Source organism: Schistocerca piceifrons, chromosome X, assembly GCF_021461385.2.
Source record: "Schistocerca piceifrons isolate TAMUIC-IGC-003096 chromosome X, iqSchPice1.1, whole genome shotgun sequence".
Classification (NCBI taxonomy): domain Eukaryota; kingdom Metazoa; phylum Arthropoda; class Insecta; order Orthoptera; family Acrididae; genus Schistocerca; species Schistocerca piceifrons.
In genome coordinates, this window is record NC_060149.1 from 46,926,347 (window position 1) to 46,938,758 (window position 12,412).

The 12,412-nt window shown below is 42.1% G+C and overlaps 1 protein-coding gene across 1 annotated transcript in view; it reads left to right on the plus strand.

Annotated features, from left to right (window-relative positions):
* Positions 1–12,412, plus strand: part of LOC124721708 — a 1,090,650-nt gene that overhangs the window by 690,059 nt on the left and 388,179 nt on the right. The window contains exon 4 of the mRNA XM_047246794.1: positions 9,110–9,243. Coding sequence (XP_047102750.1) covers positions 9,110–9,243 — 134 coding nt within the window. The remainder of the gene's footprint in view (positions 1–9,109; positions 9,244–12,412) is intronic.

The window sequence follows — 12,412 nt, forward strand, 5'->3', positions numbered from 1 at the left end:
TGTAGTAAAGAGTGTTGTTCCATGTCTTATGCAGTTATTTGATGGGAGAGATAGCAGATGTTATTGTGTGCATTTCGTCAATATATATGAAGGTAAAACTTACAATGTTCTTTTATTAATTGTGTATCTGAAATAATGCGTCACTACAGGTTCAGTCAACAAAGCATCTGGGTTGTGTTCTTATATTAGAGTGAATTCTGGTTTTCTTGCGTAATTATAGTTTTCTAATTTTCTTTTGTCACGTCAGTATAGTTGGTATTTAAAAATTCTTGTCTTGTTGGAAAAGAACCGTGCCAGATGCGTACGTTGAGTCACACTCCACATACAGAACAGTTACATTTGTGCTTGGATTTTGTAGGTTTTATAGTTGCTGGGGACTTAATTAATTAACTGTGTTTACGAAAATCTTCTTACATTGTTTGTTGCAGTCAGATAGCGTAAATATACTAGTCAGGGCCAACCGATTACGAGACTTACGTAATCGGACATAGTAAAAACTAAAAATATTTTCAATCATATATTTAATTAAGCCCCCATGCAACCCTCACTGAAGAGTGAAGCTGTATATTGCTCCCTCCTACGTATATCTCGCGAAGAGACCATGAGGAAAAAAATCAGAGACATTAGAGCCCACACAGAAGCATGCCGACAATCCTTCTTTCCACGAACAATAAGAGACTGGAATAGAAGGGAGAACCGATAGAAGTACTCAAGGTACCCTCCGCCACAAACCGTCAGGTGGCTTGCGGAGTATGGATGTAGATGTAGAGCCGGCCGGAGTGGCCGTGCGGTTCTGGGCGCTACAGTCTGGAACCGAGCGACCGCTACGGTCGCAGGTTTGAATCCTGCCTCGGGCATGGATGTGTGTGATGTCCTTAGGTTAGTTAGGTTTAATTAGTTCAAAGTTCTAGGCGACTGATGACCTCAGAAGTTAAGTCGCATAGTGCTCAGAGCCATGTAGATGTAGATGTAGGTGAAGAATTCAGCAGAAAACTGACGTTCAAGCTATTGGCCTGTAATTCTACTATTCCGTTTCTTTAATCTTTTTATATACAGGTATCACCTGCGCTTTCTGGCAGTCGCTTGGGGCTTATCACTGGGCGAGGGATGCGCGATAAATACAAGCAACGTAAGGCGACAATACCGTACACGCTGTAAAACAGAATAGAGATTCCGCTGGGATCTGGCTACATCTTCATTTTTGACATTTTCAGGGGCTTTTATAGGCATGATAGGCCTATTTCTGAGCTGTCCTGTCACTTTAATGTGACCACCTGTCGCAAACCTGAATAACCAAGCTATGCAGTACGAGACTGCAGGAAGAGAGTTCTGGAACGTGCCGACAGGAATGTGGAGCCATGCCTGCTTCAATGCCGGGACCAGCTGCGCTAAGTATCTCGGTTGGGATCAGTGGCAGAAACAGCCCGATGGAGGTGGTCCCATACGTTCCCGATTGGATTTGAATCCGGGGAGTCTGGCGGCCGAGCGGGGGGGGGGGGGGGGGGGGGGTTGGACGGTCAACTCATTCTGGATCTCTTCGAGCCACGCACGTACAGCGTGGTCTGTGTGACTCCTTGCATTGTCCATATGGTAGATGTCATATTGCCGAGGAAAACCAAACTGCATACAGGGGTAGACACAGATCCCAAGGATTGATGAATACTTGTGCTAGTTGTCGTGCCTTTCACAATGACGAGAACACCCAGGGAATGCCACAAAAATATTGCACAGAGCATAACGCTCTCTTATCGTTGCTGGGTGTTCGTGTTCAGACGTTTCACACCGTGCATGCCTACCGCCATCTGTCCGATGGAAAATAAAAATTGAATCATCTGAAAAGACCACATGTCAGCACTCAGTGGACGTCCACTTGCGGCACTGGAGTGCAAATTACACCCTTCGTTGCCGACAAACAACAGTCAGCATGGGTGCATGAAGCAGACGCCTGCTTTAGAGGCCCACACGGGTCAACGTACACACTGAACGTTTGTTGAGGAGACACTGTTTGCAGTTCCTTGATTGGTGTCGGCCGTCTGAAGATTAACAGTTGCACATCCCTGCAGCCGTCGTTCACCTCCGTCACCTGTGACCCGTGATCCTGCTAGTGGCAGTTGCACGTTGACGTCAAACATAGACGGTGATCACACTGATGTGAGTAGAAGGTGTACTCTTTCATACGAGGTCTGTGTGGCGGTCACTCTTTGGTGTGCCTGTACGGTCCTCCTGCGTGATTATAAACGATAAATGTAAAACTTACCTTTACATTTGTTGTCTTCTTACGCTGATGTATTGGCCACCAAATTTCTCTTGACGTGAACACCTATCAGTTTCGTTAGCGTGTGGTATCTATATTTTCAAAAATCGAACTCCTTTTAAAACTTAAAGAGTCAAATAACACTTTGATCTTATCTAATTCACACTGTAATTACGTAAGATAGACTGGGGGAGATGACTGTTTCACGACCACCTTGTCCGAACGGTAGATAACTAGTTTACATGTTTGTGGCATACTTTTTTTAATCGTCGTTATGGATGTTATTTTTTGAGTATCTTTAATACAGAATAAATCCATTCCTACTGATGAAGAATACTGTGAGTCCCATGATGGATGTTAGGTGTGCCTGAAGATACTGGAACTTTTCAGGGCTATATCGCAGCTCATCATGCACAGAGGTTGTACACATGCAGCTTATTACATGTTTGAGTGTTTGAAAAATCGAATCATTAGTGTGAGAAACGTAGGAGCTTCATACCGACGGATCTCACTGACAGTCAGTTGAAGTGCATCGGCTGCAGAATGATTGGTGCATAGATGTACGGGTGTAATATAATAAAATAATGGAATAGATGATAATAAAATGTAGAAATGGGTGGCTTTTTAAAATGTATTGAATTAATGAGATTAATTTTTTTGGCATGAATGACGAGCACAATAAGCTGAGCTATGCCTGGAAATAAGTTCGTATTAGTTCATATTATTTTGCAGGGGGAAGTAGTTTCTTTCTCCGCTGTAGATTTGTGCTTACCCTTCTTTATAATGTTACTTTTGGGCGCCGTGTTCAGCTTCGAAGTCTCGACCGTGTTCCCATTGAGCTTATCGGATCTTCGTAATATTCCAAAGTACACAGGTGGGCTTCAGTTCTTGTAATTATCGTACTATTTGAAATAACAACTCACACGACCTTTCTGTTAATAAAACAATACCGTATTTCCTAAACGGTGCACATATGAAATACATACTCCTCACTTATTCATAGCGACCCCAAAATGGCGGTCTACAATTACTCGCTTAAAAATGGCGTGCTTCTCACTCGTTCACTAGCTGAGCGTGAATCACTCCTTCCTCCTACTGGTACAAGGAAATCTCCTCTCTTTTTTAACAACTGAAAATCAAAGTTACATGACGGTAGGCATGAGCTCTATGATGGGCTACCGCTTCATCTTTTCTCTTTGCCTTTAAAGAAGACGAAAACATAAAAGGAATGCAAAAGGTTTATCGCACAGGGTGGTTATAGCCAAACTTCCCTTACTTGATCAAGTGTAGATGGAAAACTATTTACAGCATGGGTTCCTTAACTTTATAGGAATAATGTTCATACTACGCTCGAGGATTTGCGTTATTAGTAGTGTTAGTGCCATGAATTACCGTTAGGCATCGGTGCAGGTGCGGCGAAGCACGGATGAAACACAGGTATCAGTGAGCATTACTGTTCTAGACAGTCAACATGGGTCTATAAGAGGTGAGCAGGGCTTTACTCATTAAGCTGTTTTATGAAAACGACGGCAGTAGTACTACTGCCGTTCACGGGCATCGACTTGTTAAAGGTATACCGAGCGGTCCTCTTTGTGCACTGGCGTTGATGAACATGATTCGCTAGTTCGACTGAAATGGCGATTTGGGATTAGCTCGTGGAAGAGGCCGACGGTCAATTGCGCCACATATTGCTGAAGAAGTTACTGTTGCCATGGTTGAGAATGCTGGACACAATGTGCGATCTCCAAGCAGTGTACTCGCTGTGAGGCGACAGCTGAAATATGCACTCCATCGTTCGAAATGTGTTCCGAACAACTGTGAAATGGTATCCGTGCGTACTTCACATTACTCTCAACAATTGCCACGTGACGCAGACATGCTAGTAGACTTTGTAATTGCATTTCGCGCAGGGATTGAAGTTGGCGGCATAGCCGCCATGGTAGCAGAGAGCGGTAATGCCCTGCTTCCTGGACTCGGTTAGGTGCGCCGGCCCCGGATCGAATCCGCCCGGCCGATTAACGACGAGGGCCGGTATGCCGACAAGCCTGGATGTGGTTTTTAGGCGGTTTTCCACATCCCGATATGTGAATACCGGGCTGGTCCCCATGTTCCGCCTCAGTTAGATGACTCACAGACATTCGAGAACGTTAGCACTATTTCATGGTTTACACTAGATGCAGACAGCAGGGGTACACTACTTACGTCCTGGGGGGTTCGGGGTGGCGGCAGAAAGGGCGTCCGGCCACACCCTCTAACTAACACTGCCAAATCCGTAATAACAAGGCCGACCCCAAGTTGAAGTGCGACAAAGGCCCAAAGAAAGAAAGAAAGAATTGAAGTTGCCGACATGTGGCCCTGGATATTTTATGGAGTGCTGAGCACACTTTGAGCTCACTGAGACAGTGAAAACTCACAATTGTCGCATTTGGGGACCGTCACTGTCAATGAGTGTTCATGAAGTTCCCTTGCCTAGTGAACGGTTCCCAAGTACCAAGGACATGCAGCTTGATCGGCACACATTATCGTGATGTGCTTTGCTAATATGTGAGTCTCTTTCTACTGGAGTGATGTCTTTTGGACTATGCTATTTTGACACGCGGTGGAGTTCCAACACATATTGCTCGTGTGGTCGCTCGGTTACTCCATAACACTCATGGCGAAAACCGAATCGTTGGCAGATCGTTCCAAGCTGCGTTGCCACCAGTATCACTAGATCTGAACCCCTGTGGTTTCTGGCTGTGGAGTTGCTTGAAGGACAGATGTCATCAATGGGAAACGTTGCAGGCTGACGATGAGCATAGCGAGGGAGGTAGCCAACATTCCACCTCATACGTTTTGCGTAGCAGTAGAGCAGTATATTATATCGTTCCAGGCTGTTGTGTATGCAGATGGTTGTCACACTGAGCAACGTTTATGACCTGGAACGTAAACGTGGCACGGAACCAACATCTGCTACTCTTTCATGAAGAAATCAAAATGTTTATCTTTCAGTGGGCTATCTGTTATTTCTCTTCCACATGTCCTTACGGAAGTTTCCTCAAAGTTTCATTGTCTTACAATCACTCGTTTTCCACAGGGATCGTCTCACGTAACGAAAGTTTAATTATAACCAGTGTGCCACCACCTCGGCTCATAAAAAACTAATGTTAGTTCTAAATACCAATTTTGTTCCAGACAAACATAAATACACAAATTTCGTCGTTCATGTATGATAATCAACGAAATCACATATGATGACTGATATGTTAATGTTTGAGTAAACTTGATTTATTTTGCTAAAGATGGATATTTATGAAGCTATTGAGGCTGAAGAATGTTGGTGTGAACTATTGAACGCCTGTTGGATCCATGGATCTCGCGATGTAATCAGAGTTTGATAGCTACATCCTCTGAAAATTACTTTGCTTCCAACACTTCTTTAATCACTTTAAAAAAATGAGGCTCCAACAAAAACGTAACACATATCCTCTTATGTCTAGCTTGAGAATTTGCATACATCGAATCGGATGAATCGATGTGCAGACCAGTACAGGGTCCGCACTATATTCCTCACTAAAATGGAATTCCATTCCACTTTAAGCAACTTTATGTTTATAACTGAGCATTTAGCTTCTCACTGAGTGGTCAAATGGCTTTATTCACATCTGAAGTTCAAGTATAAACTTTTTGCGGTGAGTGTTGTTTTCAAGGTCGTTGCACACGTCAGTAAAATGATAGCAGGTATCCCATGATTATTTCAATATCTGAATAACATAAATGTATTAAAAGTTGCGCTACAAACGCCTGAAAGATGTAAATGAATCAAATAATACAGATATCTAACAGCTGTCAACTCTGTTATATACGAATTTATCATTCTTCTCGCCATTTTCTCCATTGTATTATTTGAGTTACGCCTACGGATCGCCTTCGTCAGGTATATTCTGCAAGTTAGTGAAACATGTAGAGAGGATGGTGCTAGATGTATGAAGTGTTATATTCTATATTTATAGCCTGTTCTGTTGCTTAACCATCCACAGATACTGCGTAGTAGGATTAATGGTTATCAAATGTTGTATATCACTCAGATATCCGTTCTAAAATAATAAGCAACTTAATTCTACAAATCTCATGAACAGCCTGCCGAGAGTGTTAAGTGATTTAAGCGTTATGCTAGGCGTGTGATAGTAAGCAGACGTCACACTTATTAGGCACACCTACCGGACACAACACAAGGAAATAATGGTGTAAATTAAACGTACGAGAGTGACGGAAGCTACAAGCAATGGCAGAATGGAAATTAGAGAAAGGAAATAAGATGAAGAACATGAAACCTTAGACGAGAATGTTCCTGTAACATGTTATTAATAAAAGATGCAAGTCTGAGCTGAAATGTAAACGTTGAATATAAACTCCCGACACCTATATCTTATGGCGATTATTTAATACTCATAAATGTTATTTAGCAAGAGAGTGAATATGATGTGGAAGATTATCACCGATACATGTTGGTAGGTAAAGAATAACGATCTATAAGCGGAAAGAAAATTAAGGAAATGCTCTAAATTTCACAGAGAGCGGGTAAGAAAACTGCAGGTACCATGACACCTAAAACTGAAATACAGTAAAATACGAGTAAATATACTTCGTATAATTGATATGAGAATAATACAAAGAACGTCTCGTTCCGCATTAAAAATGAGAGACACCAAATTACACTGACTTGCAGAAGTAAATATTTTCGGCCATTGATTAAAAGTGGAAAACTGTTAAATCACATTAATTAAATAATTATGTAAATTTCACTTGTGAAATAGAATAACATGATAGTAAAGTTATCCAGATCTTTCTTTTAAAATGTGTAATTTGTTGTATTATTACTGTTGCAGAAGCAGCGAAAAACGCACGCCAAATTTAAAAGAACGCAAAAACCCTAAGATTGGCAAAGTTTTGCAGAAGTTCGAAATATAGTGCGTACTTCAATGCGAGATGCTTTCAATAATTTTCAAAACAAAACGCTGCCTCGAAAACTGGCAGAAATCCCAGAGAGATTCTGGTCATACATAAAACACACCAGCGGCAAGACGCAATCAGTAACTTCAATGAGCGATAACAACGGTGAAGTCACTGATAACAGTGCCACTAATGCAGAGTTATTGAACACGATTTTCCATAACTCCTTCACCAAAGAAGACGAAGTAAAGAATTCCAATAAAGCACAACTACCATGATGAGAAACATAGAAGTAGATATCCTCGGACTAACGAAGCTTAAATAACTTAATAAAGGCAAGGCCTCCGGTCCAGATTGTATATCAGCCAGGCTCCTCTCAGAGTATGCTGATAAAATAGCTTCATATTTAGCAATTATATACAATCGCTCGCTCAGAAAAAGATCTGTACCTAAAGACTGGAAAATTCTAAAGTCACACCAATACCCAAAAAGGGAGGTAGGAGTAATCCGTTGAATTACTGGCCCATATCAAATGGTTCAAATGGCTCTGAGCACTATGGGACTTAACAGCTGTGGTCATCAGTCCCCTAGAACTTAGAACTACTTAAACCAAACTAACCTAAGGACATCACACACATCCATGCCCGAGGCAGGATTCGAACCTGCGACCGTAGCAGTCGCGCGGTTCCGGACTGCGCGCCTTGGCCCATATCACTAACGTCGATTTGCAGTAGGGTTTCGGAACATATACTGTACTCGAACATTATGAAGTACCTCGAAGACAGCGATTTATTGAGTCGGCCGCGGTGGACGAGCGGTTCTAGGCGCTTTAGTCCAGAACCGCGCTACTGCTACGGTCGCAGGTTCGAATCCTGCCTCGGGCATGGATGTGTGTGTTGTCCTTAGGTTAGTTAGGTTTGAGTAGTTCTAGGGGATTGATGACCTCAGATGTTAAGTCCCATAGTGCTCAGAGCCATTTGAACCATTTGAACTAAAAGAAATCAGCTAAATTTCGATTACGCGATAAATCATACAAATCTAAAGACTGTAAATTCAACTAAATACTTAGGGACTACAACTACAAATACCATATAATGGAACGATCACATAGATAATTTTTTGGGTAGAGCCAACCAAAGAATGCGATTCATTGGCAGTACACTTAGAGGGTGCAACAGGTCTACTAAAAAGACTGCTTACACCACGCTTGATCACCCTATTCCGGAATATTGCTGTGCAGGGTGGGATACGCATCAAATGGGACTGACGGATGACATTGAAAAAGTACAAAGAAGGGCAGCTCGTTTTGTATTATCGTGAATTGGGGATGATAGTGCCACAGACATGATACGTGGACTGGAGTGGCAATCATTAAAACAAAGGCGTTTTTCGTTGCAACGGGATCTTCTCATGAAATTTCAATCACCAGTTTCCTCCTCCGATTGCGAAAGCATTCTATTGGCATCCACCTACATAGGGAGAAATGATCATCACGATAAAATAAGAGAAATCATGGCTCGCACAGAAAAATTTACGTGCTCGTTTTTCCCACGCGCCGTTCTAGATTGGAATGGTAGAGAGACAGCTTGAAGGTGGTTCATTGAACCCAATGCCTGGCAATTTATTGTGAATAGCAGTGTAATCAAGTAGATGTAGATGTAGATGTATAAATCATAAATGTAACGTAACTCAAATAGTACACTACCTAGAATAGCGCCAACAAAGCGTCTTCCAGATACCAGTTCAGCGTCTATTACTTTATAATACAATAGGGCGCCACGGAGCCATTAGACGTTTATGAGTTTACAATGCAATAGGCCGCTGCGGATACAGCTCAGTAGTGTCTCTTTCGCCAACGATATGTACTGAGACTCTGTAGTTTTCATGCTTTTGCCGATAACGATGTATGATCTCTGGTTGCAGGTAACCCGCGTGCAGATCCCGTTCTGGACGGCATTCGCGAGTCCTACTACCCAGGCGACCAGGTGGTCGCCACTTGCACTGCCGCACCTTCACACCCACCTGCCAACATCCTGTGGTACATCAACGGCAAGCTTGTGAGTATCGAGGACGTCCGCTGTTCGCATTTTGTGGATCAGTGGCTCCATCAGTATTATGAAGGCAACTAAGACAAGTTATCATTACTTTACAAAATTTCATTTGACAGTTGTTGAGTGGTTTAGAAATTTCAGCTTAAAATGTTATCATAACGAACCAATAAGCTCAACTCCAGACAAATCTATAGCCACTAGTAATCGACTGTGCACTACTTTGGTGTTCATAGTCGAACGTGTTCCTGTTCCATATCTCGATGATGACATCATTATTATGCTGTCACATGGTCAAAATATATTCTCCTGTTTCCATTTGAATTAATTAAGCACTACTGCTTCCTACTTTTTACACCTTCTAAATCATATTTCATAATTTCCTTGCAACATTCAGTTGCCTAGAATCCTTTAGCACGGAATCTTCCGTTAAAATTCACATGGTTTGCTTCTAAAAGCTTTCTCTTACTCCTCGTTCACATCTTAAGGTTGCAGATTCGTGTCTACTTCACCAAATATAAATTTATGATGAATGCAATTCATGAAAATTCCTGAAGGTATATGTGTTCTTCATAGAATTAATTTTATGTTTAAAATTAAAAATATATAAACGTCGTGTAACTAGGGCCTCCTCGTCGAGTAGACCTTTCGCCAGGTGCAAGTCTTTCGATTTGACACCCCTTCGGCGACTTGCACGTCTATGGGGATGAAATGATCATGATTAGGACAACACTACACCCAGTCCCTGAGTGGAGAAAATCTCCGACCCAGCCGGGAATCGAACCCAGGCCTTTAGGATTGACATCCTGTCGCGCTGACCACTCAGCTACCGGTGGCGGACGTGTTTAATATTTATCTTTGGAAATATCTGGAATCTCAGACAGAATAAGACGACTTATACTAGAAAGAAAATACAGAGTGAATCACCTAACTCTTGCACCACAAATATTTCGGACATGAAAGGCGCTATGGGTATGCGGTTTTGGCTTAATAAATTTCTAGGAAGGACACGTATTGGCAGCCAACGCGCAGATTTTGAGACGTTTAAGAGGGTGCAGTTATTTACATGTGTTACAAATTTTTAATGGGAAAATGCCTATTGACAGTAAAATTCTAAAAGTATCGTAAATAAGAATGTCAGTGGCATTTTTGTAGGAAGCTAGTGCAAGAAATTTACCAGTTATCGCATTGTGAACGTTGTAAGATGGTGTTTTCTAAAGAGGAAAAAGTAGACATGCTCGTTGTTTATGGTGAATCCAGGAGGACTGCTGTTTGTTCGTGTATCATGTACGCAGAAAGATATCCCAACAGACACCAAATAATTTGTGAAGCTCCTCAATCAATTACGTACAAGTTGTAGCGTCGCTCCTAAAATGCGTAACGGAACGAGACGTGTGACTGGAGAGGAGGGTGAAATTAATGTTCTGACTGTTGTAGCAGTAGAACCGCAAATTAGTTCCCGCGTATTCGCACGAGGAGCATGAGTGAGGCAGGTGTACTACTCATTCTCCATTATCATAAGTTCTAGCCTTATCATATCTCTCTTCATCAAGTGCTGCATGGAAATGATTTTGCGAATCGTGTGAACTTTTGGACATGGGCATTAAGACATAATACTCAGGACGTGTCATGTATCTTGTTTACAGAAGAAGCAACATTTACTGATCATGACCAAGTAAATCTCAGAAACGTGCGCTACAGGGCTGTTGACAAACCTCGTTCGCTTCGTTAGGTGGAACGTCAGCGTCCGTGGAGTTCAAAAGTGTCGTATGGGATAGGGCACCGTCATCTCATAAGTTCATTTTCTTAGAGGGAACGCTGAACTGGGACAAGTGTCTCAGCCTCCACTGCTCGGCCAGAGTGGCCGAGCGGTTCTAGGCGCTACAGTCTGGAACCGCGCGACCGCTACGTTTGCGGGTTCGAATCCTGCCTCGGGCATGGATGTGTGTGATGTCCTTAGGTTTGTTAGGTTTAAGTAGTTCTAGGTTCTAGGGGACTGATGACCTCAGCAGTTAAGTCCCATAGTGCTCGGAGCCATTTGAACCATTTTCTCAGCCTCCTAACGGAAAATCTTCCACAGAAGTTCGAAGACATTCCCCTTCAGACTAGAAGTAACCTGTTGTATCAACATGATGGCTGTCCAGCCAATACTGCATGAATTACGATTGCATGTCATCAGGGGTTGTTCCCAAATCGATGGAGTGGGCTAAGAGGACTTATACATGGCCGGTTCATTCGCCAGGTCTGACGACATTGCATTTATTTTAGTGGAGGAAACTGAAAGACACGTCTTCGACGACATACTAAAGACACCACATGGTAAGAAGCGCAGTGTTACTGCTAAATGCACAGCAGTTTTCGCTGAAATGCTAGAATGTGTGCAGCAGCCCGTGCATGGCAAACTGGAATCTTGTACTGACGCTGGTGGTAGTGGTTTTGAGCACAGGCTGTGGGGATACATTGGTTCTTTAGTTGTCAGACACCACAGAAGTACTGTATTCAACTTCGTTTGTCGTAGGCAATGTTACATTTAAGAATACGACGACTCGAGAGAAGTGTTAACATCTGCGTAGGGTTGCACATTATAATTCGTTTGTGTTACCACGTGGAACAAACATCTTCCTAAGTTCCCAATGTTCGAAGTATGATATCTCGTAAAATACTTGCTCTAGATTCCTACAACAAACACAACTGTCGTAATTCACCCTAATGTGATTGTGGTACTGTCAACAACCATTGTTTCACTGTAACATTTGTACCCTTTGTGAAAAAATACACATGAAAAACTGATAACACTCTTTGTATAGGCTGCAAAGACATGTCTCTGCCTACCATACTGATCTGTGAAATCCGCATTTCAATGGCGCCTTCATTTCCCGAAACAGTCGTATTTGTGGTGCGAGTTGTAGGTGATTCACTCTTAAGGGGCTCCGGAACGCCCTATACTTGCAATGTTAAAATAACGCTTATAAATTACATCTTTCCTCACAAAGTATTTGAGGTAGGAAGTTGAACTTTTTACAGATTATTTATTGGAATATGGGCTACAACTTAACACAGGGATTTTACAAAATTTTAGTTCAGTTATTAAAGATGCTTTTTTTCAATTGTAATGAAAACTCACAACATTTTTTTGCAATTTTTTATTTATATATTCAAAAATATACAGTTTTTTTGG